Here is a 27601-nt window from a genome sequence, read left to right as displayed (position 1 = left end):
GGTGGAGGAGGAGGAGGTGGTTGGAGGAGGTTGGAGGAGGTAGGAGGGATTGCCACACACACAGCAGGGGAACAGCTGACGTTACTGAACCCCAATAACAGAGGAGGGACTGTTGACTGTGCGTACAGCACTTCTGGACGGCAACTGGCGGTGTTGGAGCCCAGGGACAGGTGGAGGAGGAGGAGGTTGGAGGAGGTTGGAGGAGGTAGGAGGGATTGCCACACACACAGCAGGGGAACAGCTGACGTTACTGAACCCCAATAACAGAGGAGGGACTGTTGACTGTGCGTACAGCACTTCTGGACGGCAACTGGCGGTGTTGGAGCCCAGGGACAGGTGGAGGAGGAGGAGGTTGGAGGAGGTAGGAGGGATTGCCACACACACAGCAGGGGAACAGCTGACGTTACTGAACCCCAATAACAGAGGAGGGACTGTTGACTGTGCGTACAGCACTTCTGGACGGCAACTGGCGGTGTTGGAGCCCAGGGACAGGTGGAGGAGGAGGAGGTAGGAGGGATTGCCACACACACAGCAGGGGAACAGCTGACGTTACTGAACCCCAATAACAGAGGAGGGACTGTTGACTGTGCGTACAGCACTTCTGGACGGCAACTGGCGGTGTTGGAGCCCAGGGACAGGTGGAGGAGGAGGAGGTTGGAGGAGGTTGGAGGAGGTAGGAGGGATTGCCACACACACAGCAGGGGAACAGCTGACGTTACTGAACCCCAATAACAGAGGAGGGACTGTTGACTGTGCGTACAGCACTTCTGGACGGCAACTGGCGGTGTTGGAGCCCAGGGACAGGTGGAGGAGGAGGAGGTTGGAGGAGGTAGGAGGGATTGCCACACACACAGCAGGGGAACAGCTGACGTTACTGAACCCCAATAACAGAGGAGGGACTGTTGACTGTGCGTACAGCACTTCTGGACGGCAACTGGCGGTGTTGGAGCCCAGGGACAGGTGGAGGAGGAGGAGGTTGGAGGAGGTAGGAGGGATTGCCACACACACAGCAGGGGAACAGCTGACGTTACTGAACCCCAATAACAGAGGAGGGACTGTTGACTGTGCGTACAGCACTTCTGGACGGCAACTGGCGGTGTTGGAGCCCAGGGACAGGTGGAGGAGGAGGAGGTTGGAGGAGGTTGGAGGAGGTAGGAGGGATTGCCACACACACAGCAGGGGAACAGCTGACGTTACTGAACCCCAATAACAGAGGAGGGACTGTTGACTGTGCGTACAGCACTTCTGGACGGCAACTGGCGGTGTTGGAGCCCAGGGACAGGTGGAGGAGGAGGAGGTTGGAGGAGGTTGGAGGAGGTAGGAGGGATTGCCACACACACAGCAGGGGAACAGCTGACGTTACTGAACCCCAATAACAGAGGAGGGACTGTTGACTGTGCGTACAGCACTTCTGGACGGCAACTGGCGGTGTTGGAGCCCAGGGACAGGTGGAGGAGGAGGAGGTTGGAGGAGGTAGGAGGGATTGCCACACACACAGCAGGGGAACAGCTGACGTTACTGAACCCCAATAACAGAGGAGGGACTGTTGACTGTGCGTACAGCACTTCTGGACGGCAACTGGCGGTGTTGGAGCCCAGGGACAGGTGGAGGAGGAGGAGGTTGGAGGAGGTAGGAGGGATTGCCACACACACAGCAGGGGAACAGCTGACGTTACTGAACCCCAATAACAGAGGAGGGACTGTTGACTGTGCGTACAGCACTTCTGGACGGCAACTGGCGGTGTTGGAGCCCAGGGACAGGTGGAGGAGGAGGAGGTTGGAGGAGGTAGGAGGGATTGCCACACACACAGCAGGGGAACAGCTGACGTTACTGAACCCCAATAACAGAGGAGGGACTGTTGACTGTGCGTACAGCACTTCTGGACGGCAACTAGCGGTGTTGGAGCCCAGGGGCAGGTGGAAAAGCAGAGGAACACAATGTAGGCCGAAGCCTGAGAAAGTCGAAAGGGAACCTTTAACCCCCCCCCCAAGGCGTTTGTAGCTGAAAGAGCCAGCTTGTGCAGCACAAAAGATGCAAAAGGAAAAGGTGGCTCTTTTCATCATGCTCCTTGCAAACACAGAACTAAACACTTATAAAATGTGTCCCCTGAAGCCGTGAAACCGTCCCGGAGGTGGGACTTTCCTTCGTAATATGACGCAGCACAGCCATCATTACTACCCCCACGCCGCCGTGCCCCGGCTCCTCAGCGTTGTTTGATTCCGTCCCGGAGCCTGCGCTGTTATGTTATCCCGTGGCCAGGCACACTTAGCGCTGCCCATCTTCTGACATCATTTGGTGTCAGGCTGGCTGCGCCTGTGCGGCCGCCCTGTCCGAGAGCCCGCCTCGCAGTGTCTTCTGATGTAATCCCACTGGGGGCCTGGGATCCATGGCCATGCGCAGTGCATATCCTCGCCTCTCACTCCCCTCCCTACGGCTTCTTTTCCAGACTGTGCGGTGTCACGGCCGTGGCATGCTATTAGGGACCAGCTGACACCGAACAGTCTGAAGAAGCCATAGGGAGATGAGTGAGAGTTGGAGGTTCAGATATGCACTGCGCATGTCCATAGATCCCAGGCCCCCAGTGGGATTAAATCAGAAGACACTGCGAGGCGGGCTCTCGGCCAGCGTGGCCGCACAGGCGCAGCCAGCCTGACACCAAATGATGCCAGAAGACGGGCAGCGCTAAGTGTGCCTGGCCACGGGATAACATAACAGCGCAGGCTCCGGGACGGAATCAAACAACGCTGAGGAGCCGGGGCGCGGCGCCGGGGGGGTAGGAATGACGGCTGTGCTGCGTCATATTACGAAGGAAAGTCCCACCTCCGGGACGGTTTTACGGTATCAGTGGACACATTTTATAAGTGTTAAGTTTTGCGTGTGCAAGGAGCAAAACCAAAATAGCTACCTTTTTCCTTGTGCAGCATTACTGCTGCACAAGGTGGCTCTTTCAGTAACAAACGCCTTGGGGGGGGGGGGGGACAGATTCCCTTACATTTCAGTTGTTGTGTCAGCGTGGCGGTCGCATGACACATTGCCGGCTACACAGCTGGGGATCAGCTGACATTACTGAAACCCAATAACACTGGGTCGTATGTTTTGACTGTGCAGACGGCACGTCTGAGCCTCAACTGGCGGTGTTGGAGCCCAGGAATTTAAGTTCAGGTGGTAGAAAGATGAACACAACAGGAGACCTGGATAACGTATACAGTGACCTAATTATTTAATCAGGAGGAGGAGTGGCAAATTCCTGCGAGATCCAGGCCTTGTTCATTTTCAGGAAAGTAAGCCGGTCAACGTTATCGGAGGATAGTCGCATGCGACGGTCAGTTAGTACACCACCTGCAGCACTAAAGACACGTTCCGATAATACACTGGCCGCAGGGCAAGACAGCACCTCCAATGCATACTGGCTTAGCTCTGGCCATGTATCCAGCTTTGAGACCCAAAACTTGAAAGGGGAAGAGCCGTCTGGGAGTACAGCAAGAGGGCAAGACATGTAGTCTGTCACCATCTGACGGAACCGTTGCCTCCTGCTGACTGGAGCCGTCTGTGATGGTGTAGACTTTTGTGGGGGGCACACAAAACTGTGCCACAGTTGGGCCATACTGGTCTTGCCTTGGGCAGAGGCACTGCTTCTGCTCCCTCTTTGTGCAGAGCCTCCACCACTGCCTGGACGCACTGAGCTGCTTTGGAATGCAGTAGCAGCACTTCTCTCAGTTGGAATGGAGAAGATGATGGAACTGACCAGTGTGTCTTGGTACTCCCGCATTTTTCGCTCCCGGTTCAACGGTGTGATGAGGCTTTCTACGTTGTCCCGGTAGCGAGGATCGAGGAGGGTGAACACCCAATAATCAGACATGTTGAGAATGTGGTCGATGCGGCGGTCGTTTCTCAGGCACTGCAGCATGTAATCCACCATGTGCTGCAGACTGCCAACTGCCCAAGAAACGCTGTCCCCAGCTGGAGGCGTGATCTCTGCCCGCTCGTCATCACCCCACCCTCGCTGTACACACTGAGTACTGGACAATTCGGGAACTCCCTCCTCTGGACGGATGTCTTCCTCCTCCATTGACTCCTCCTCATCCTCCTCACAAACTGTCCCCTGCCTACGCGTTTGTGAGGAACCACGTGGCGCTGACTGTCCAGAAGATGATGGAAGTGGTGAATCCTCATCCTCCACCTCTTCCACAACATCATCCCTTAGCGCTTGCAGTGATTTTTCAAGCAGGCAGATAAGGGGGACAGTCATGCTGACTAGTGCATCATCTGCACTCGCCATCCGCGTGGAATAATCAAAGGGACGCAAAACCTGGCAGACATCCTTCATAGTGGCCCACTCTGTGGTTGTGAAGTCTGTACGGCGCTGACTGCGACTTTTTTGCGCCTGATACAGCTGGTACTCCATTACAGCTTGCTGCTGCTCACACAACCGCTCCAACATATGTAACGTGGAATTCCACCTGGTAGGTAGGTCACATATGATGCGATGTTCCGGCAGGCGGTGTCGGCGCTGCAGAGCCGCAATGCGCGCTTTTGCCGTGCTGGAACGCCGCAAGTGAGCACACTCTAGGCGGACCTTGTGCAGCAGTGCATCAAGATCCGGATAGTTCCTCAAAAAACTCTGCACGACCAAATTGAGCACATGTGCCAGACATGGGATGTGAGTGAGGTTGCCGAGGCCCAGGGCTGCCACCAGATTTCGGCCATTATCACACACTACCATGCCTGGCTGGAGATTCGCTGGCTCAAACCACACATCGCTCTCCTGCTTGATGGCATTCCAGAGCTCCTGCGCTGTGTGGCTACGATTCCCCAAAAAAATTAATTTCAAGACGGCCTGTTGACGTTTGGCCACGGCTGTGCTCATGTCGGTCGTAACAGGTACACGTTCATCACGGGTCCATGTGGAGGTGGACTGTGACGGCTCCTGCAGCGATGATTCTGAGGAACTGGTGTAAGAGGAGGAGTCAATGCGTACAGAATGGATTCCTGCAATCCTTGGAGTGGGCAGGACACGTCCTGCGCCACTCGCACGGTCTGTACCCGGCTCAACTACATTAACCCAATGGGCAGTGAGGGAAAGGTATCGCCCCTGTCCATGTTGACTGGTCCACGCATCGGTGGTGAGGTGGACCTTGCTACTGACGGCGTTCAGTAGCGCGTGTTTTATGTGTCCCTCAACATGCTTGTGCAGGGCAGGGATGGCTTGCCTGCTGAAGTAAAAGCGGCTGGGCACACTGTACTGTGGGACTGCCAATGACATCAAGTCACGGAAGCTGTCAGTCTCCACCAGCCTGAATGACAGCATTTCCAGTGACAGAAGTTTGGCAATGCCTGCAGTCAGAGCCTGTGCTCGTGGGTGGTTTGACGAGAAAGGCCGCCTTTTCTCCCATGCCTGTACTACCGATGGCTGTAGACTGGGCTGGGAGTGTGTGGTTGACTGGGAAAGTGGTGCTGCGGGTGGAATGACAGCGGGTCTCTGGACAACAGGGCCAGAGGTTCTTCCACGGCGATCCTGGGAGGAAGCCGAACCAGCTGCGTGTGAGCTAGAGGAAGAGGCAACACGAGCTGAAGAGGTGGTAGCTGCCGCTGTTGGTTGGCCTAGCTCTTCAGTGTGTTTGTCTAACTCCGCCGGGTGCCTGTTGCGCACATGTTTCCACATGTTGGAGGTATTGAGGTTGGCGACTTTTTGACCTCTTTTGATTTTTTGATGACACACCTTGCATCTGACATAGCAAATGTCATCTGCAACTGTGTCAAAAAAGGACCAGGCACTGCAAGTCTTGGGAGCCCCCCTTTTGACTTTTGGAAGAGACATGCTCCTTACGGGTGCCAAAGCGGAGGCTGCAGGATCCGCAGTCTTCCCCCTCCCTCTCCCTCTTTGGGCCGTACGGGGAATCTCTTCCTCAGAGCTGCTCCCACCACCTTCCTGTCCCTGACGCCAAGATGGGTCAATGACCTCATCATCTACACTACCCTCTGCCCCCAACTGCTCCTCCTGGGTAGTCTCAGCAGCAGAGCACGCACCAGTAAGTGGCACCTGAGTGTCATCATCAGCTGATGCGGCCTGCGAGGTGGTGACCGGAGCCACTGGCCCACCCGCCTCTTCAGAGGAAGACAGAAAAAGCGGTTGGGCATCACTGCACCCTGCCTCTTCTTCCATTTCTCCAATGCTGCTTGGCTGGCCCCCTGTTTCCAAGCCAAGAGATGATTCAGAGAACAGAAGTAGAGACTGCTCCTGTCCTGGGATCTCTGTCTGCCTGGGCAATTTTGCAGGTGGTGAAGAGACAGATGGCTGCTCTCCAGTGCTCTGTGTCTGAGAGGATGTGGCACTAATGGAAGTTGATGCATTAGCTGCCATCCATCCCACAACGGCTTCAATTTGGTCTTGACGCAGCAGCGGTGTACGGCGCTCGGCGACAAAGCTGCGCATGAACGACTGTTCCCTTGTGAAAGTGGGTGCTGATGACTCACCGGTGCCCGCAGCAGGCACAGAATCCCCACGTCCCCTCCCTGCTCCGCGCCCACGCCCACGCCCACGTGCCTTACTCACTGCCTTCTTCATCTTGGTTGACTGATAAAGATAAGCAGAAAAGTACTAACGGCTTTGTGTGCTTATTCCTGAGCAACTCCTCCTAACAGGTGTAAGACACACTAATTTTCTAAAGTGTGGACTAGACTTGAATATGAGCTAATGTGGCCTACACAAATGTAAAGTGGTGTAACTGGTGTGTTTGGTGAACTTTATTATTTATTTATTTTTTTGGGGCTGAACTGACAACGGATAGAGCTGCAGTCACACGGAGACCGTGCAGACAGACGTAAACGGCGCTGCAAGGCCCAAAAACCCTCCTCTACTTTATCCTATGTAGTGTTTTTCCACAAATTAGCTGGAGACAGGTGGAAAGACACTAATAGGATTTTTTTAAATTAATTAGCAGCAGACTACACTACTTGAAAACAAAATGAAAATTGATTTGGCGGTATGACGCAGTGAACAACCCTGAGCTGGAGACAACCAAGCTACGGCTGCTCACAGACTACAGGGCGAGCTGCAGTCACACGGAGACCGTGCAGACAGCCGTAAACGGCGCTGCAAGGCCCAAAAACCCTCCTCTACTTTATCCTATGTAGTGTTTTTCCACAAATTAGCTGGAGACGGGTGGAAAGACACTAATAGGAATTTTTGGAAAAAATGTGCAGCAGCCTGCACTACTTCAAAAAAAAAAAAAAAAAGGACAGTATGAGGCAATGAACCACCCTCCCTGAACTGAATACAACCAGCTATGGATGGCCTATGTGGCTGCACTCAGACTAGAGAGTGGGCTGCACTCACACACACACACACAGAGAGACCTTGCAGATCGCTGTGAAAACAGCGCTACAAGGCAAAAGGAAGGTGAATAGTAGGTGAACACAGCGGTTGCTAAATTAGCCTTTGGAAAGCACAAAGAAGCAAATCGCTATCTCTAAACTGTCCCTCAGTCAGCAAACAGCGTCCTGTCACTAACTGAATTCACAGCAGAGTGATCGCAAAATGGCGCCAGCGACTTTTAAACTGCATCATGACATCATTTAAGCAGCCAATCACAGCCTTGCCAGTAGTTTCATGCCCTCCATGCTAAACAGGATGTGCCCACACTTGGAATCTTTCTCATTGGCTGAATTTCTGAATTTTGAATCATGGAACTTCCGATTCCGGTATCCGATACGCGCCAAGTATCGGAATCCCGGTATCGGAATTCCGATACCGCAAGTATCGGCCGATACCCGATACTTGCGGTATCGGAATGCTCAACACTAGTCACCAATAACCATTGTTTCAGGCCTCACTTAATAAATTGCTTGGTATTTCCTGCTTATTTACATGCTCCACATTTGTCCCCGCAGCTGAAGAAACCTTTAGTAGACAACCAGGTCGTTCTACCAGGACCATCCATTAACAGACTAGGGGTCAGCAAATTAGGAAGGGTGGGAGCTCTCCTTGTGGGGAATAAACCCCCTCCTGAAGAATACTCTCCAGAGCAGGATCACTTTGAGCGTAGGCGAGTATTTATTGAGAATCATCTTTGGGTGTATTCTCTGCTATAGGTGGTGACAAATGTGGGTTTTTGATCCTCCTGTTTTTTTGTTCTTTTTTTATGGAATTTTACCAGGTCAGTTCTGGGTATTTTTTTCCACCGTTTTTTTTTTTTGCTTTTTCCAAAGCCCAATTCTGATTACCTCTTTCTGCATCGCCACATTGGGGGACACAGGACCGGGGGTGTATGCTGCTGCCACTAGGAGGCTGCCACTAAGTAAATACAAAAAGGGTTAGCTCCTCCTCTGCAGTATGCACTGCACACTGACTCCAGATAATACCAGTTCTTCCTTAGTGTCCTTAGGAGGCACACTGCGTCTGATTTTTTTTTTTTTCCAGACATTTTATTTTTTAATTTTTATTTTTATCTTTGCGCAAAAGGACGAAGGGGCGACGGACCCTTTTAAGGGGGCCGATCTTCCCCGAAACACCAACAGGCGAGCACGGCGAGTTTACTCCCCGTATCCTTTCCTGCGACGTGGGATTTTCGGCTGTGAACTAGCCCTGTGAAATCCTAGGGGAGCGAACCCTTAGGATACACAGAGGCACTTTCCCTGAGCACAGTCCGGCCGTCCTCCCTCTGCACCACCACTGTGGATCAGCGGTGCTGCATGGAGCTCTTCAGTCCCTCTTCAGCCCCTCATCAAAAGGGCGGTGGATTGAGGTTGACTGCACCTTCCCTTGTACCTCACCTGAAGAGGACCACAAGCGGTGAGTCTGATAGGGTCACCGCGGGCTCGGACGCATTTCGCAGCAGGGCACCGCTAATTTAATCCCCGGCTTCGGCATCAGCTAGGCCGCGTTCCGCCCGAGGCCCCAGCCACTGCTTCAGCGCTTCTCAACTCTCGGCAGCCATCTTGGACGGAAGATAGAGCTCCCGGTGTCTCTCAGGAGCCTCAGAACGCCATCAAATCAAGGAGTACGTCCCTCTCCGGTCTCAGTGCGGCATCCGGACACAGGACTTGGGTATGTGTGCTGTACACTGAAACAGGCCCTCCTACTTTTGCACACAGTGCTCCGCTCACTAGCTGCACAGGTGCCCCACAGCCCTGCACGGAGGTTATCTGACATGTCTCTGCATAAGCCCAAAAAGTCTGCAGAAACACATAGTGTTCTTCACTTCTTGCACCTCCTGTCAGGCTGCGCTACCAAGCGGGCTTACTGCTCCGCTCTGTAATGCTTGTGACCCTAAATGCGTTCAGGAGTCCCCCGCCGCAAACGAGCCCGCAGTGACCAGTCCCCTGGGTGGGCTTTGTCACTTTCGCAATATATGGCTTCTTTGACCAAAGCTATCGAGTCCCTCCAGGATCCAACCAGGAGCAGGACCACTAATTCACCTATTCAGGAGGTTTACCCTACGGCTGCGGAATCTTCAGCCTGCAGGGGCTGCTCTCTTTCTAAGCACAAGCGGTCATCTAGGAAGCGCGTCCGTAGCGCGTCCCCCAGGCCCTCCGGTGCCCCGGCGTCCGTTAGCTCTGCTTCCCGCTCTCGCTCCCCAGGCACCTCTTCCGACCAGGACTCTGATCCTGAGTCTGATGGGCCTCTAGATCTGGAGTCGCCAGGTTATCAGAGCACTATAGGTAGGCTCATCGAGTCTGTCAACCAGTCCCTTCAGGTTGATGAGGAACCGGCAACCTCCAGTACGGATAATTCGGTGTCTTTCAAAAGGACCAAATGTACTCACAGGGTGTTCGCCAATCACCCAGAGTTCCAGGACATAGTCCAGGGACATAGCGTCCAGACAAACGCTTTCAGGGCCAGAAATCTCTGGAGTCCAAATACCCCTTTTCTCCTGATCTCTGCAAACAATGGACAGAATCCCCTCATGTGGATCCTTGTTGTGAATTCCGCTCTTGGGCTCCCTCCGGTGGTTTTAAGTGGTACGGCTGCTCCTTGGATTTAGCAGTCAGCAGCTGCTTCCACTGATTGTCTTTCTGGCTCGGCTATTTAACCTGGTTCTATCCTTCAGCCTGTGCCAGTTGCCAATGGTTCCTGCTTGGATTCACATCTCTGCTTGGATTTCCCTGATATTCTGACCAGTTCAGCAAAGATAAGTCCTTGCTTTGTTCTTTTGCTGTCCACTTGTTGTGGACTTAATCGTTCTGCACTTTCTATGTTTTTTCTTGTCCAGCTTGCCAGTATGGATTTATTCAGTTAAGCTGGAAGCTCTGGGAAGCAGATTTACTCTCCACACCTTAAGTCGGGTGTGGTGATTTTTGTAAACTCTGTGGTGGATTTTTCTAGTTTTTAATACTGACCGCACAGTATTCTGTCCTGTTCTATTTATCTAGCTAGACTGGCCTCCTTTGCTACATCCTGGTTTCATTCTGCGTATGTCATTTCCCTCTCCACTCACAGTCAATATTTGTGGGGGGCTGCCTGTCCTTTGGGGATTTTCTCTAAGGCAAGATAGCTTTCCTATTTCTATCTTTAGGGGTAGTTAGTCCTCCGGCTGTGACGAGGTGTCTAGGGAGTGACAGGAACATCCCACGGCTACTTCTAGTGTTGTGTTGAGCTCAGGAACTGCGGTCAGTACAGGTACCACCTCCTCCAGAGCACGTCCCATGTTGCTCCTAAACCACCAGTTCATAACAGATCCTCCTGTCTCACGTTTGTCCTCTAAGAACTGTCCTATCCGTGCCGGACGGATCTTCGATCAAAGATCCCACAGATCGCCTAGTTGACAGTCTCGCCCGCTCAGCTTTCGAGGCTTCAGGCTCGGCATTCTTTCCCTCTTTCGCTGCTACCTGGGTAGCCAAAGCCGTGACTTCTTGGGTACACTCCCTGCACAAGGCCTTACAAAGCAGTGATCTTCCTTCTGACTTAGCAGAGCTAGCAAATCAAATTTCCCTGGCGGGCGATTACTTAGTAAACGCTTCCCTGGATGCAGCGAACTGCTCTGCACTTATAGCTTCATACGCTGTGGCGATTAGGAGAGCGCTATGCCTGAGGAATTGCCGAGCGGACTCCGTCTCTAAAAAGTCCCTCACGTCTCTGCCATATCTCGGTGGCCGTCTATTTGGTGAAAAGCTGGACAAACTGATTTCAGACACTACGTGGGGGAAAAAGTACTTCCCTTCCCCAGCAGAGGTTCAGACAACCGTTCCGACGACAGCCGTAGGTTCGTTTTCGGCCCTTTCGAGGATCTTGCGCATGACATTCCTCAGCCAATTCCCCTGGCTCGGGGTGCCGCGCCGGCAGAGACAAAAGCCCTCCGGCTCCATTCAGGACCAACCATTCCTGGAGGGGCCGTTCCACAGTCTAGGTCCAGGGGATCCAGACCCCTACCATCTTCCTCTAAATGACTCGCAATCTCTTCCGGATGACACCAGCAAAGTATGCGGACGCCTTCTCTTGTTTCGTCATGTCTGGCTCGCAGTCGTTCACGACGAGTGCGTCAGGGATCTGGGGTCCTCCGGTTACAAAATCGATTTTTCCTACCCCCCTCCAACACGGTTTTTCACTTTCTGCCCTCCCGAAGCGGGAATGTGCGCTCGGGCTTTTTCCAAGGCCATTCAGTCGCTCCAACAAGACGGAGTGATTGTCCCTGTCCAAGAGGACGAAAGGTTCCGCGGTTTTTATTCAAATCTGTTTATGGTCCCCAAAAAGGATGGAACAGTAAGGCCCATCCTGGACCTAAAGCTCTTGAACAGATTTGTCAAAGTACGTCATTTCAGGATGGAATCTCTCCGTTCCGTCATTGCCTCGATGGAACAAGGTGAATTCTTAGCATCCATCGACATCCGGGATGCGTACCTCCACATCCCAATCTTCCCACCTCATCAAAGGTTCCTTCGATTCGCCGTCGGCGAAGAACATTTTCAGTTCATGGCCTTGCCTTTCGGCCTCGCCACTGCCCCCAGAGTTTTCACAAAGGTCATGGCGCTTGTCATGGCCATTCTTCATTCTCGGGGTCTAGTCGTGCTTCCCTACCTAGACGACTTACTGGTCAAAGGCCCATCTTTCCGAGCCTGCGTGGAGTGCGTCCGCATTTCCTTGGATACTTTTCTCGGTTGGGCTGGTTGATCAATCTAAAAAAGTCATTTCTTGTTCCGGCTCAACGGATCTCCTTCCTGGGCATGACCCTGGACACCTCCCTAGGGTTGGTGCTTCTTCCTCGGGCAAGGTCCTGGCTCTTCAACAGGGGGTCTGGAAACTTCTTCAGCCGTCCCCTTGTTCCATCCGTTTCGGCATGAGGATTCTAGGGAATATGGTGGCCGCAATGGAGGCAATTCCATTTGCGCAACTACACCTCCGTCCCCTACAGCATGCTCTGCTGGACGCATGGGACGGGAGTCCCTTTTCCCTTGACCGACTGTGTCCTCTCTCTCCTCGGGTCAAGCAGTCTCTTCAATGGTGGATGCTCCGATCCTCTCTCCTCCAAGGTGTCTTTCCTCCCAGTCCATTGGCTGGTAGTCACTACCGATGCCAGCCTCCTAGGCTGGGGTGCGGTCTTTCACCATCACATTGCGCAGGGAACCTGGACTCATCACGAGTCTCATCTTCCCATCAATATCCTGGAGATACGTGCGATTCAGCTATCTCTAAAGCGGTTCCATGATCTCCTAGCAGGCCGCCCCATCCGTATCCAGTCGGACAATGCTACGGCTGTGGCTTATATAAACCATCAAGGGGGAACCCGCAGAAGAGCTGCAATGCGCGAGGTAGAGCACATCCTTCGCTGGGCCGAAAACAACCACTCGGTCATATCGGCCGTTCACATTCCAGGAGTGGAGAATTGGGCCGCGGATTTCCTCAGCCGGTAAGGTCTTGCCTCAGGAGAGTGGTCTCTCCATTAAGACATATTCCAACAGATTTGCCTTCGTTGTGGTACTCCGGACAAGACTTGATGGCTTCCTGGTTCAATGCCAAGGTACCTCAGTTTGTAGCCCGGTCCCGGGACCCCAGAGCAATCGGGGCGGACACACTAGTCCTTCCTTGGAGTCAGTTTTGCCTCCCTTACCTGTTTCCCCCCCCTGTCCCTGCTTTGGCCTCGCAGGGCATGGTATGCAGAGCTGGTCCAGCTCCTCGCAGACGTTCCTTGGCGCCTACCAGATCTACTTTCTCAGGGCCCAATTTACCACCAGAACTCAGGGGCCCTATGTTTGACCGCATGGCTGTTGAATCCTGGGTTATGACTCAAGCGGGTTTTTCCCGTGAGGTAGTTTCCACCTTGATCAATGCCCAAAAGCCGGTGTCATCGCGCATCTACCATCGTATCTGGTGGATCTTCTTCGATTAGTGCAGAAGCAGAGGTCGCCCTCTGATGGTTTTCAGCATCCCTACCATCCTGGATTTCCTCCAATCCGGTCTGCACTTGAGGCTTTCGCCGAGTTCCCTTAAAGGGCAGGTCTCAGCCTTGTCAGTCTTTTTTCAATGAAAAATCGCTTCCAAGCCTCAGGTCAGAACGTTTTTTCAGTTTTCAGGGAGTCTCTCACGTGGTGCCTCCCTACAGAGCTCCTCTAGAGGCTTGGGACCTTAATCTGGTCCTATGTCTTGCTGGAATCTCCCTTCGAGCCGTTGCAGGACATCCCTCTATCTCTTCTTTCATGGAAGGTGACCTTCCTCGCCGCCATTACCTCGATCAGACGAGTCTCGGAGTTGGTTGCTCTTTCCTGTCGGACGCCGTTCCTTACGTTCCACCGAGACAAGGTGGTTCTCAGACTGTCCCCTACTTTCCTCCCGAAGGTGGTGTCTTCCTTCCACCTCAATGAAGATATCGTACTTCCGTCTCTTTGCCCTACTCCAACGCACTGTGTGGAGAAGGCTCTTCACTCCTTGGATCTTGTCAGAGCTCTCAGGAAGTACGTGTCCAGGACGGCATCTTTTCATCAGATGGATGCTCTGTTCGTGCTCCCTGCGGGACACCGGAAGGGACTGGCAGCTTCTAAGTCGACAATCGCCAGATGGATTCGGTCGACCATTCAAGAGGCTTACCTCGTCAGAGGCAAGCCTATCCCTGCGGGCCTCAGGGCACACTCCACTCGGTCGGTGGGTGCTTCCTGGGCCATTCGGAATCAAGCATCTGCAGAGCAGGTTTGCAAAGCTTCGACCTGGTGTAGCCTGCACACCTTTTCAAAGCATTACAATGTCCATACTCAGGCATCCTCAGATGCAAGCCTGAGTAGGCATGTCCTGCAGTCAGCGGTTGCGCACCTGTAGACAGCAGGTGCCATTGGTTTACACTGTTGGGTTGTTATTCCCCACCCAGGGACTGCTTTTGGACGTCCCACGGTCATGTGTCCCCCAATGTGGTGATGGAGAAATAGGGATTTTTGTGTACTCACCATAAAATCCTTTTCTCTGAGCCACTCATTGGGGGACACAGCACCCACCCTTGTTTTTGGCTTGTTGCCTATGATTATTTTTAGTCTTCAAGATGTTGTTACTACGGTTAAATCTTGTTAATCTCCTACTGCTTTGCTACGAACTGGTATTATCTGGAGCCAGTGGGCGGTGTATACAGCAGAGGAGGAGCTAACCCTTTTTGTATTTACTTAGTGTCAGCTTCCTAGTGGCAGCAGCATACACCCACGGTCCTGTGTCCTCCAATGAGTGGCTCGGAGAAAAAGATTTTACGGTGAGTGCACAAAAATCCCTATTTCCCTCCAGCATGCACAGATTTCTCCTCTCTCTTGAATATAGAATTCATGGTCACTGCGGATTCTTTAGATCTATATAATTCTCCCCTAGGGATATTAACCCTCACATCATATGTCTGGGGTGACAGGAATCAGCTCTCAGAATGATGTTGCCCATAGTTTCCTTGCGGAAAGAAGTAGTTTTTACCTTATTCCTGTCATCCACATAGATCAATAAGTTCAAGAAACTGATGCTAGTTTTATTATTGGTGTGGGTAAAAAAGTTACAGTTATTATTGTTCAGATAACTCATAAATTTGGGAATCTCACAAATCTCAGTGCCAATGCTCAGAAACGATCCTGCTCTGGAGAGTATTCTTCAGGAGGGGGTTTATTCTCCACAAGTAGACCTCCCACCCATCCTAATCTGCTAACCCCTAGTCTGGTAATGGATGGTCCTAGTAGAGCATCCTGGCTGTCTACTAAAGGTTTCATCAGCTGCGGAGGCAAATGTGGAGCATGTAAATATGCAGGAAATTCCAAGCAGTGTGTTAAGTGAGGCCTGAAACAATGGTTATTGGTGACTTTATGACTTGCAGTAGTACTTGTGTCACATACATGGTTACCTGCAGTATCTGTGATCTCTCCTATATCGGCTGCACAACGAGAACTCCGGCAGCCTCAGTGAGCCCTTCAGGGATTAGTGACCAGAGATTCACCTAATGTATCCAAACATTTTATCAGGTGCACGGTGGCGATTTGAGCGGTTTCCAGTTTTTCGGAATGGAAAAGGGTCAGTAAGCCCAGAAGGGGCGGAGCTTGGTGACAAAAACTTCTTAGCCAAGAAACCCATTGGATCCTGATGATGGAGACCGCCCACCCCACCGGTGTAATTAAGAGCACAGATAGAATATTGTGTTAATATTGTTAACCGCAGTACGGTGGTGCAGTGGTTAGCACTGCAGCCTTGCAGCGCTGGAGTCCTGGGTTCTAATCCCACCCTGGACAACATCTGCAAAGAGTTTGTATGTTCTCTCCGTTTTTGCGTGGGTTTCCTCCGGGTACTCCGGTTTCCTCCCATATGCCAAAGACATGATAGGAAATTTAGATTGTGAGCCCCATCGGGTACAGCGATGATAATGTGTGCAAACTGTAAAGCGCTGCGGAATATGTTAACGCTATATAAAAATAAAGATTATACTCGTATATTATATTAATATATTGTTGGGTTTAAGTTTGTATTTTCGTACTGGTAAAAGAGTGTTAATGTTGTGGGTGTGAAATAACTGAACCATGTGATGGGGCGTTTTATATTTATTTATTTATATAGTACCATTGAATCCATGGTGCTGTACATGAGAATGGGTTACATACAAATTACAGATATCACTTACAGTAAGCAAACTAACAATTACAGACTGATACAGAGGGGCAAGGACCCTGCCCTTGCGGGCTTACATTCTACAGGATGGTGGGGATGGAGACAATAGGTTGAGGGTTGCAGCAGCTCCGGTGTGGGTGAGGCGGTATCTCCGGTAGTGGTGAGGAGGCAGCTGGGTCAGTGCAGGCTGTAGGTTTTCCTGAAGAGGTGGGTTCTCAGGTTCCGTCTGAAGGATCCGAATGTGGTTGATAGTCGGACGTGTTGGGGCACAGAATTCCAGAGGATGAGGGATATTCGGGAGAAGTCTTGGAGGCGGATATACTGTATAAACCCTGACTCACTGGTATAACACTAGGTTATGACTAAGGGGCATATGTGGCCCTGAAACGCGTAAACCGGTGTCTGGGACCCCTGCTATTTATGCCATTTTTCTATTATCGGTTGTCCATGCTTTTAATGAAGATTTTTGCAATAAAGCTTATTGGACTCCAACCTCTTGGTGCTGGATTTTTTACTACTTGTTGGATTTTCCTTGGATGGCAGCCATGCACAGAGTGGACAGGTGACCTGAAAAAATATTTTTTTATTTACTTAAGAATTTCAATGACTTTTTCCTGATAATCAAGGAAAGTATCTGCATTTCCGGCTTTTTTGTATAACACAAAAGAATTATATGTGGCCACCTGAAACAAATAAATGACTAACTTCTTATACTAGATATATGATTTTCTTGATACCTGGTATGGCTGTAGAACCTGGTCTGCAAGGTTCGCACCCCCCATATATTTGTTGTAGTCAATGACAGACACTGGTTTTGGAGTAGTGGATCCCTGTTGGTCTGCAGTGGCCCTTGTGGTATCTGTGTGGATCGAGCTCAGGATAAAAATATATTTTTTATCCTTGTGCTTGGGGGCAAGCATCTCTCCATTGCGTAAAGCCCCTGACTGGCCCTTTCGGAACTTTTCATTGACCAATGATTGTGGAAACCCCTGACTGTTTTTGCGAATGGTCCCATAAGCCCCCATATTATGTTCAAGCAGACTTTTAAAATAGGGATATGCTGGTGTAGTAGTTGTCAACATACTGATTGTAGCCTTTATGTAATAATGGAGTTATCAGCTGCCCAGAATTTTTTCCAGATGTCCCCAGATAAGTAGGGCATCCTGGTGGGTTTATTTGGCTATCTTTCCCCTCATAAATGCAAAAAGCTGATGTGTATCCGGTTGAAGTCTCGCACATTTTATAGAGCTTTATTCCGAAACTTGCCCTCTGAGAAGGAATAAATTGCTTGAGGTGCAGTCTTCCTTTGAATTTTAAAAGGGACTCATCAATGGAAATGTTTTCTGTTGGGGTGTAAAGCTTTAAGAACTTTTCTGTCAAGTCTTCGATGATGGGTCTGATTTTGAATAGTCTGTCATGTTCTGAGGCATTTCTGGGCAGGCATTGACTATTGTCGCTAAAACGCCAAAATCTCAGCATTTCAGAATGGGTCTTCGGAAGAACGTCAGAAAACATTGGGGTGGCTTGAACAGGGCAGTTGGACCAATAGGACCGAATGCTCGTTTTATTAACAAGCCCCATAGCGAATGTAAGTCCTAAAAATGTTTTCATTTCTAGGACATTAGTTGATGTCCATAAATTTGATCTAGCATGATAGGATCATAGATCCTGGCTGATGAATTGGGACACATATAAATTTGTTTGTAGGACAATATGCTCTAGCAAGCTATCGGTCAGAAGCAAATGAAAAAAAGTAACTGGTCCAAAATTTTCCACCTCCACATTTATACCAGGAATGGCATAAAAATTAGGGATGACTGGAGTAGTCAAATCTGAAGCTTCCCATCTAGGAAATGCTACACCAAGAGGCAAAGCCCCTTGGACATTGGTGTGCGCCAATTCACGAGGTACAGCGCTAGCACTGGGCATTGTTCCCTGAGTTGGAGACATTTCTCCAGAAGCGCTATTTGTCCTTCTTGTTGTACTGGTCCTTGTATGTGAGGATGGACCAGAATCACTGCTCATTTCTGAGCTATCACTGTCGCTGCTAATAAAGCCCTCGAAATCCACATCGCCATCTGGCACTGCACTTTCTTCACTGTCAGAACATAAAAGTGCATAAGCCTCCTCTGCACTACAATACTGACAGGCCATTTTATTCATTGTTTTTATTTTCGGAAAAGTCTGATGTGACGGACGTGACCAAATTAATGCGGAAACAACTGAGAAAAGCCTAATTCTTTAGCCTAACCCTAACTTTAGAATAAACCCTAACTCTAACTTTAGCCTCACAGTAACCTTAACCTAACAGTAACCCTAACTTTAGCCCCAACACTACCCCTAACTATGGCACTAACCCTAAACTGCCTTATCTTTTTTTTACTATATAGCAAAATTGCTGACTGACTCAGCTGTTGCCAGCAGCACTTGTAACACTGTTTCTACTCTAATGTCTCACTGACAGGAGATCTGAGGAGAAACAGCGTTTTTTTGAGACAGATTGCCGGAGAAAGTTTGTGGCTACAACAAACTTTCCTAGTGATTTGTCTCATTGGCTGGTGTGACGCTGACATCATCAGGACCTGAACCAATCAGGTCTCGATGAGGTCGCGGGGGTCACAGTAAGTGTTGTGTGCCAGAATCCCCTCGTTATAAGGTACATGGGGTCCTGATGAGGGCTGCACAAAGCCCTGCTAGCGCTGACGTTTATCTACTATTGGCGGTCAGAAATCAGTTAAGTTAAGGGTATCATAATTCCTGTCCAGGCATATTTCATAAGTTTTTTTGTTGTTGTTGTTTTTAATTCTGTGTAAGTATGGTTGAAAAGCAATGTCTGACTTTCATTTGTTCATTTTCATAGATTTCTTATTTATTATTACTTTTGTCAGATTCAAGTTATTTCTATCATCATTGTGGGTTTTTCTGTCATTAACCCCTTCACCACAAAGCCTGTTTTCACCTAAGTGACACGGCCAATTTTTAGAATTCTGACTACTGTCACTTTGAGGTCATAACTCTAAAACGCTTCAACGGATCCTGGTGATTCTGACAATGTTTTCTCGTGACATATTGTACTTCATGATAGTGGTAAAACTTCTTCGATATGACTTGCATTTATTTGTGAAAAAAACAAAAAATTGTCGAAAATTATGAAAATGTAGCAATTTTCAAACTTTTAGTTTTTATGCCCTTAAATTAGAGAGTTATATCTCATAATATAGTTCATAAACAACATTTTCCACATGTCTGCTTTACATCAGCACAATTTTGGAAACATAATTTTTTTTGTTAGGGAGTTATAAGGGTTAAAAGTTGACCAGCGATTTCTCATTTTTGCAACAAAATTTGCAAAACCATTTTTTTTACGGACCACCTCACACTTGAAGTGACTTTGAGGGGTCTATATGACAGAAAATGCCCAAAATTGACACCATTCTAAAAACTGCACCCCTCAAGGTACTCAAAACCACATTCAAAAAGTTTATTAACCCTTCAGGTGCTTCACAGGAATTTTTGGAATGTTTAAAAAAAATTGAACATTTAACTTTTTTTTCACAAAATTTTTACTTCAGATCCAATTTGTTTTATTTTACCAAGGGTAACAGGAGAAATTGGACCAAAAAAGTCGTTGTACAATTTGTCCTGAGTACGCCGATACCCCACATGTTGGGGTAAACCATTGATTGGGCACATGGCAGAGCTCGGAAGGGAAGGAGCGCCATTTGACTTTTCAATGCAAGATTTGCTGGAATTGAGATCGGAACCCATGTCACAATTGGAGAGCCCCTGATGTGCCTAAACAGTGGAAACCCCCCACAAGTGACACCATTTTGGAAAGTAGACCCTCTAAGGAACTAATCTAGATGTGTGGTGAGCACTTTGAATTTCCAAGTGCTTCACAGAAGTTTATAATGTAGAGCCGTAAAAAAAAAATCATATTAATTTTCACAAAAAATGATCTTTTTGCCCCAAATTTTTTATTTTCCCAAGGGTAACAGGATAAATTAGACCCCAAAAGTTGTTGTGCAATTTGTCCTGAGTACGCTGATACTTCATATATGGGGATAAACCACTGTTTGGGCGCATGGCAGAGCTCGGAAGGGAAGGAGCGCCATTTGACTTTTCAATGCAAAATTGGCTGGAATTGAGATCGGAACCCATGTCGTGTTTGGAGAGCCCCTGACGTGCCTAAACAGTGGAAACCCCCACAAGTGACACCAGTTTGGAAAGAAGACCCCCTAAGGAACTTATCTAGATGTGTGGTGAGCACTTTTAACCCCCAATTGTTTCACTAAAGTTTAGAATGTAGCGCTGTGAAAATTAAAAAAATCATTTTTTCTTTCCACAAAATGATGTTTTAGCTCGCAATTTTTTTTTCCCAAGGGTAACAGGAGAAATTGGACCACAAAAGTTATTGTCCAATTTGTCCTGAGTACGCTGATACCCCATACATTGGGGGGAACCACTGTTTGGGCGCACGGCAGAGCTCGGAAGGGAAGGAGCGCCGTTTGAAATGCAGACTTAGATGGATTGGTCTGCAGGTGTCATGTTGCATTTGCAGAGCCCCTGATGTACCTAAACAGTAGAAACCCCCCACAAGTGACCCCATATTGGAAACTAGACCCCCCGAGGAACTTATCTAGATGCGTTGTGAGAACTTTGAACCAACTAGTGTTTCACTACAGTTTATCACGCAGAGCTGCGAAAATAAAAAATATTTTTTTTCCACGAAAATGATATTTTAGCCCCCACGTTTTTATTTTCCCAAGGGTAACAGGAGAAATTGGACAACAAAAGTTGTTTGTCCAATTTGTCCTGAGTACGCTGATACCCCATATATGGGGGGGAACCACTGTTTGGGCGCACGGCAGAGCTCGGAAGGGAAGGAGCGCCGTTTGAATTGCAGACTTAGATGGATTGGTCTGCAGGTGTCATGTTGCATTTGCAGAGCCCCTGATGTACCTAAACAGTAGAAACCCCCCACAAGTGACCCCATATTGGAAACTAGACCCCCCAAGGAACTTATCTAGATGTGTTGTGAGAACTTTGAACCAACAAGTGTTTCACTACAGTTTATCACGCAGAGCCGTGAAAATAAAAAATATTTAAAAAAAAAATTTTTTTTCCACGAAAATGATATTTTAGCCCCCACGTTTTTATTTTCCCAACTGTAACAGGAGAAATTGGACAATAAAAGTTGTTGTCCAATTTGTCCTGAGAACGCTGATACGCCATATGTTGGGGGGAACCACTGTTTGGGCGCACAGGAGAACTCGGAAGGGAAGGAGCACTGTTTTAGTTTTTCAAAGCAGAATTGGCTGGAATTGAGATCGGACGCCATGTCGCGTTTGGAGAGCCCCTGATGTGCCTAAACAGTGAAAACTCCCCAATTCTAACTGAAATCCTAACCCCAACCCTAACCCCAGCCCTAACCCTAGCCCCAACCCTAGCCCTAACCCTAGCGCTACTTTCACACTAGCGTTTTTTTGCATACGTCGCAATGCGTCGTTTTGGCGAAAAAACGCATCCTGCAAAGTCATCTGCAGGATGCGTTTTTTCCCCATAGACTAACATTAGCGACGTATTCACACACGTCGCAACCGTCGTGCGACGGTTGCGTCGTGTTGTGGCGGACCGCCGGCAGCAAAAAACGTTACATGTAACTTTTTTTGTGCCGACGGTCCACCATTTCCGACCGCGCATGCGTGGCTGGAACTCCGCCCCCCCCTCCCCGCACCTCACAATGGGGCAGCGGATGCGTGGAAAAACAGCATCCGCTGCCCCCGTTGTGCGGCGCTTGCACAGCATGCGTCAGTACGTCGGGCCGACGCAGCGCGACGGCCCCGTACCGACCCTAGTGTGAAAGTAGCCTAACGAGAAAATGGAAATATATTTTTTTACATTTTATTATTTTTCCCTAACTAAGGGGGTGATGAAGGGGGATTTGATTTACTTTTATAGCGTTTTTTAGCGGATTTTTATGGTTGGCAGCCATCACACACTAAGACTCTATTTATTGCAAAAAATAGTTTTTGCATCACCACATTTTGAGAGCTACAATTTTTCCATATTTTGGTCCACAGAGTCATGTGAGATCTTGTTTTTTGCGGGACGAGTTGACGTTTTTATTGGTACCATTTTCGGGCACATGACATTTTTTGATCGCTTTTTATTCCGATTTTTGGGAGGCGGAATGAACAAAAACCAGCAATTCCTGAAATTCTTTTAGGGGGGGCGTTTATACCGTTCCGCGTTTGGTAAAAAGGATAAAGCAGTTTTATTCTTCGGGTCAGTACGATTACAGCGATACCTCATTTATGTAATTTTTTTATGTTTTGGCGCTTTTACACAATAAAAACTATTTTATATAAAAAAATAATTGTTTTTGCATCGCTTTATTCTGAGAGCTATAACTTTTTTATTTTTCTGCTGATGATGCTGTATGGTGGCTTTTTTTTTGCGGGACAAGATGACGTTTTCAGCGGTACCATGGTTATTTATATCCGTCGTTTTGATCGCGTGTTATTCCACTTTTTGTGTAACGGTATGAGAATAAAGCGTTGGTTTTTGCCTCGTTTTTTTTTTTTTTTTTACGGTGTTCACTGAAGGGGTTAACTAGTGATATAGTTTTATAGGTGGGGTTGTTACGGACGCGGCGATACCAAATATGTGTACTTTTATTGTGTGATATTTTTTTTTTATTTAGATAAAGAAATGTATTTATGGGAATATATATATATTTTTTTCTTTATTTAGGAATTTTTTTTTAATTTTTTTTTACACATGTGGAAATTTTTTTTTTTACTTTGTCCCAGGGGGGGACATCACAGATCGGTGATCTGACAGTGTGCACAGCACTCTGTCAGATCACCGAGCTTAGAGGCACATTGCAGAGGCTTGCCGGCGCCTGCTATGAGGAATTCTCAGCAGACGCCGGCAAGCAGGGTCATCTCATGACCCGGAAGGAGTCCCGCGGCCATCTTGGATCCGGGGACTCCTTCCAGGTCACCGGTGCAGCGTGATCTCATCGCGCTGCTCCGGTGGGAGAGCGCAGGGAGCCCCCGTCCCTGCACGATCCCCCTCTATGCCGCTGTCACTATTGACAGCGGCATCAGAGGGGTTAAATGCCCGCGATCGGCGATAGCGCCGATCATGGGCATTGCTGCGGGGTGTCAGCTGTCATATACAGCTGACACCCGCACCCGATCACCGCGGCGCTCAGCAGTGCCGGCAGCGCAGTACTAGTAAGGCGCATGTCGCCAAGGGGTTAAATGAGGGGTACCAACAATTTAGACAATGTGTGTACGAGAAATGAATATTTTGATTCCACAGCCACTTTCCAGAAATTAACACGCTGTGGATTTTGGAGAGTGAAAATTACACATTTACCATTTTATTACCCAGCACATAGTGCCCAGATTGTGCTCCAGGAGACACACACCGCAAATTAAGTGGATTCTTCTCACTATAATATTGCTAATTACAGGGATCCTAAATGTTGTTTGGGCACACTGCAAGACTCAGAAGTGAGAGCGGATTTTGCTGGATTGGTTTATAGAAACTGTTACTTTTCAACAGCCTTTGAGCCACTAATAGTGTGGGAACCTCTGTTTTTCCATTGACAGATGATGGACCCGAGTGGGGACTTGTTTTTTGTGAGAAGAGAATTGGTATTATTTTCGCCTACATAACATTGATTGGTTTCTTTTTATACGATATTTGGGAGGCAGAATGAACAAACGGTTGATCACTACACACTACTGGTGTGCTGTTCTATGTATGTTATATTTTACTCTGCTGCCACCCAATGGCCTTTTTTGGTATGGCAGCTTGTTATTTATTCTTGTGGGCATGTCTTCCGGTTCATGGGTCAAGTCTTCTCTTCCTCTGGCAGCCAATTCATTTTCAGTTTCATACTGTTGTGAGAGGACACACTTTAACCGGGCTTAGGAAGGCATCAGTCCTTCGACCTCTCTTGCTGCTCACACTTGCAGTCATACTTGGTGCTACATCTTACTGTACCTTGTATACACCTGCATTTCTGGAGAAAGTACTGTATTACCAGTTATCGGCTATATGTCCAGATTTCCAAATAAACAGGTCTGGATTGCACAATCCCTGGTGTGCATCATCTCTTCGGACGCTGAGAAGCATCAGTCCTGTCTTCCCTATAGCGAGGAAAACACTGAAGATACGATTCTCTCTCACAACGCTTATTAATCAACCACACCTCCATTCGCCTCATGTGGGGACCGAACAACTGGTTCATCCAACAAGGTTTTGTATTATTATTTCCATTGACAGATGATGGACCTGAGTGGGGACTTGTTTTTTGTGAGATGAGAATTGGTATTATTTTCACCTACATAACATTGATTGGTTTCTTTTTATTCGAAATTTGGGAGGCAGAATGAACAAACTATTGATCACTACATACTACTGGTTCATCCAACAATGTTTTCTATTAGACTGTGAACTGTCATTGTCTTGGTAAATAAAGTATTTTTGCATAGCTTGCCATTTTATGGACCGTTTAAGTAGAAATGTTAAAAAATATAAAACTCAAGGATAATTATATTCAAGGATAAAAATAATTGTTTTTTATCTTAGCAGATGACTGTACCAGGAGATCAGAGGGACAGCTGACATCTTCAATTTTTAAATCTGATGATCTTGAAATCCTACAAGATACAACTGAAGTGATTGCTTTTACTCCAGATATACCATCATCCATTCACAGCAAAGATCTGTCATTTGATCCTATGAAACAGGTCCCATCTTCTGATTCATTACTGACTACTAAGGAAAGTCAAAGTCACAAAAGAGGCATTAAAAAACTAACTGCTCCTAAAGCAAAGAAGTCATTTTCATGTTCAGAATGTGGCAAATGTTTTATCCGGAAATCAGATTTAGTTTATCACCATAGAACTCACACGGGGGAGAAGCCTTTTTCATGTTCAGAATGTGGGAAATGTTTTGCACGTAAATCACTGCTTGTTACTCACCAGAGAACTCACACAGGGGAGAAGCCATATTCATGTTCAGAATGTGGGAAATATTTTGCATGTAAAACAACTCGTGATAGCCATCAAAGAGCCCACACAAGGGAGAAGCTTTTTTCATGTTCAGAATGTGGGAAATATTTTGCATGTAAATCACTGCTTGTTACTCACCAGAGAACTCACACAGGGGAGAAGCCTTTTTCATGTTCAGAATGTGGGAAATGTTTTGCACGTAAATCACTGCTTGTTACTCACCAGATAAATCACACAGGGGAGAAGCCATATTCATGTTCAGAATGTGGGAAATCTTTTAAATGGAAAATAACTCGTGATAGCCATCAAACAACCCACACAGGGGAGAAGCCTTTTTCCTGTTCAGAATGTGGGAAATGTTTTATCCGGAAATCACATCTTGTTAGCCATCAAAGAACCCACACAGGGGAGAAACCTTTTTCCTGTTCAGAATGTGGGAAATGTTTTGCATGTAAATCACATTTTGTTAGACATCAAAGAACTCACATGGGGCAGAAGCCTTTTTCCTGTTCAGAATGTGGGAAATGTTTTATCCGGATATCACATCTTGTTACTCACCAGAGAACTCACACAGGGGAGAAGCCTTTTTCCTGTTCAGAATGTGGAAAATGTTTTGCACGTAAATCACTGCTGGTTACTCACCAGAGAACTCACACAGGGGAGAAGCCTTTTTCCTGTTCAGAATGTGGAAAATGTTTTAACTGTAAAAGTAATCTTGTTACACACAAAATAACTCACACGGGGGAGAAGCCTTTTTCTTGTTCAGAATGTGGAAAATGTTTTGGACATAAATCACTGCTTGTTACTCACCAGAGAACTCACACAGGGGAGAAGCCTTTTTCCTGTTCAGAATGTGGGAAATGTTTTAACTGTAAAAGTAATCTTGTTACACACAAAATAACTCACACGGGGGAGAAGCCTTTTTCTTGTTCAGAATGTGGGAAATGTTTTAACTGGAAAGCGCATCTTGTTAGACATCAGAGCAGTCACACAGAGGAGAAGCCTTTTTCATTTTCTTAATGTGGGAAATATTTTACTTGGAAATCAACTGTTAATAAAAGTCAGAGACATCACATAGGGAAATGTTGGAATAGTTTTAACTAGTGATGCGCAAGCACTAAAATGCGCGGGTGCTCATTACTCGGGTCGAGCAAATTGGAATACTCGGGTACTCGACCAGAGCAACAAGCCCAATGTAAGTCTATGGGAAACCCGAATATTTTTACCCGGGGTCCTTTTAAGGTCTAAAAACGTCTGAAAATGAAAACTCTGCTCAAATGACCCAGGAACATCATGTGGATTGCCCCTGGAAGCATTTCTGACTCCTAGGTCACAGCTGTAAGCAATGTTGTCAGAGTTTCACGCCATTTTTACAGGTGCACAAAAAGCATACGAAAACGAAACCAAAATGGATTTTGCTGGGAAATATGTTAAGGTACATCATTTCCAGGGTAATTACTTGAATATAAGGCAAAATAATTAACCCCAGACCAAAATGTTCCTCCATCACTTGGGCTATGATCACAAGCAGAGTTTTTGATGCGTTTTTCAACTGTAACATTGCTTTCAACCAATACAAATGCATTCACTGGGAAATGTCATTGTAAGATTTAACAACCCTAGCTGGCCATGTGGTGTGTGACACATAAGGAGACATCTTGTTTCATTTATGAAGGAGAGACTCTTAAAGTCACAACGCCTATTTTTAGAGGGGCATCAGGCGGCATTAATATTCTTAAAGGGCCATTATTAAACAGTGAGTCTCCTATGCTGTTATTGCCTATAAAGTGAGTGGCTGGGCTGCCAAGAATTACAACGCACCCCAATACCCCTTTCCCGAGAGGTACAGGAGGGCTTCCTTAAAAAATGTTGAATTGAAAGCAAGGCCTGCCCTGCTTTCAAATCATATGCACCCCAATAAGTCTTTGCACCCAGGTACTGGATGGCCACAGGAAAGCCCACTTCACATTATTCAGTTGGTCCTGCCATACTGTTTTCTTATGCATTGATTGCAAGAGCCGCCTTGACCCAAATTTGCACGCACCCCAATCCCCCTTTGGAAGAAACATGGAGGAGGGCCTCATAAAAAAAAAGTCCAATTACAAAGGAGAGGGTCTCCTAGACTCGTAATGCCCATTCACTAAGTGTATGGGCTGACAAACATTTCACCATGGGGGTACATTTTTAAACAAAATTTTTTATGGGGATCATAGACACCCTTGCCAAATAATTGACTGGCTGTAGCAGCACGGAACATGTTAACCTTGGTGATCTAGTGGCAGTGGATGATGAGATGTGGAGGAAGGCCCATACACTGAGGCTGTTCACACGTTGCGGATTTTGCTGCGGATCTGCAGCGGATTGGCCGCTGTGGATTCGCAGCAGTTTTCCATGAGTTTACATTACCATGTAAACCTATAGAAAACAAAATCTGCAGTGCACATGCTGTTGAAAAAAACACGTGGAAACGCTGCGTTGTTTATTCCACAGCATGTCAATTCTTTGTGCGGATTCCACAGCGGTT

The 27601-nt window shown here is 47.9% G+C and overlaps 1 protein-coding gene across 1 annotated transcript in view; it reads left to right on the top strand.

Annotated features, from left to right (window-relative positions):
- The window catches only part of LOC143766805 (uncharacterized), a 63946-nt gene extending 37713 nt beyond the window's left edge, over positions 1-26233 (top strand). Inside the window, exon 7 of the mRNA XM_077254768.1 lies at positions 24656-26233. Within this exon, the coding sequence (XP_077110883.1) occupies positions 24656-26097 (1442 nt within the window). The 3' untranslated portion in view covers positions 26098-26233. The remainder of the gene's footprint in view (positions 1-24655) is intronic.
- Positions 26234-27601: the final 1368 nt, after the last annotated feature.

Source organism: Ranitomeya variabilis, chromosome 4 (assembly GCF_051348905.1).
Source record: "Ranitomeya variabilis isolate aRanVar5 chromosome 4, aRanVar5.hap1, whole genome shotgun sequence".
NCBI classification, from domain to species: Eukaryota; Metazoa; Chordata; class Amphibia; order Anura; family Dendrobatidae; genus Ranitomeya; species Ranitomeya variabilis.
Note: the sequence above shows the minus strand (reverse complement) of the source record. Positions and strands in the feature narration are given on the sequence as shown.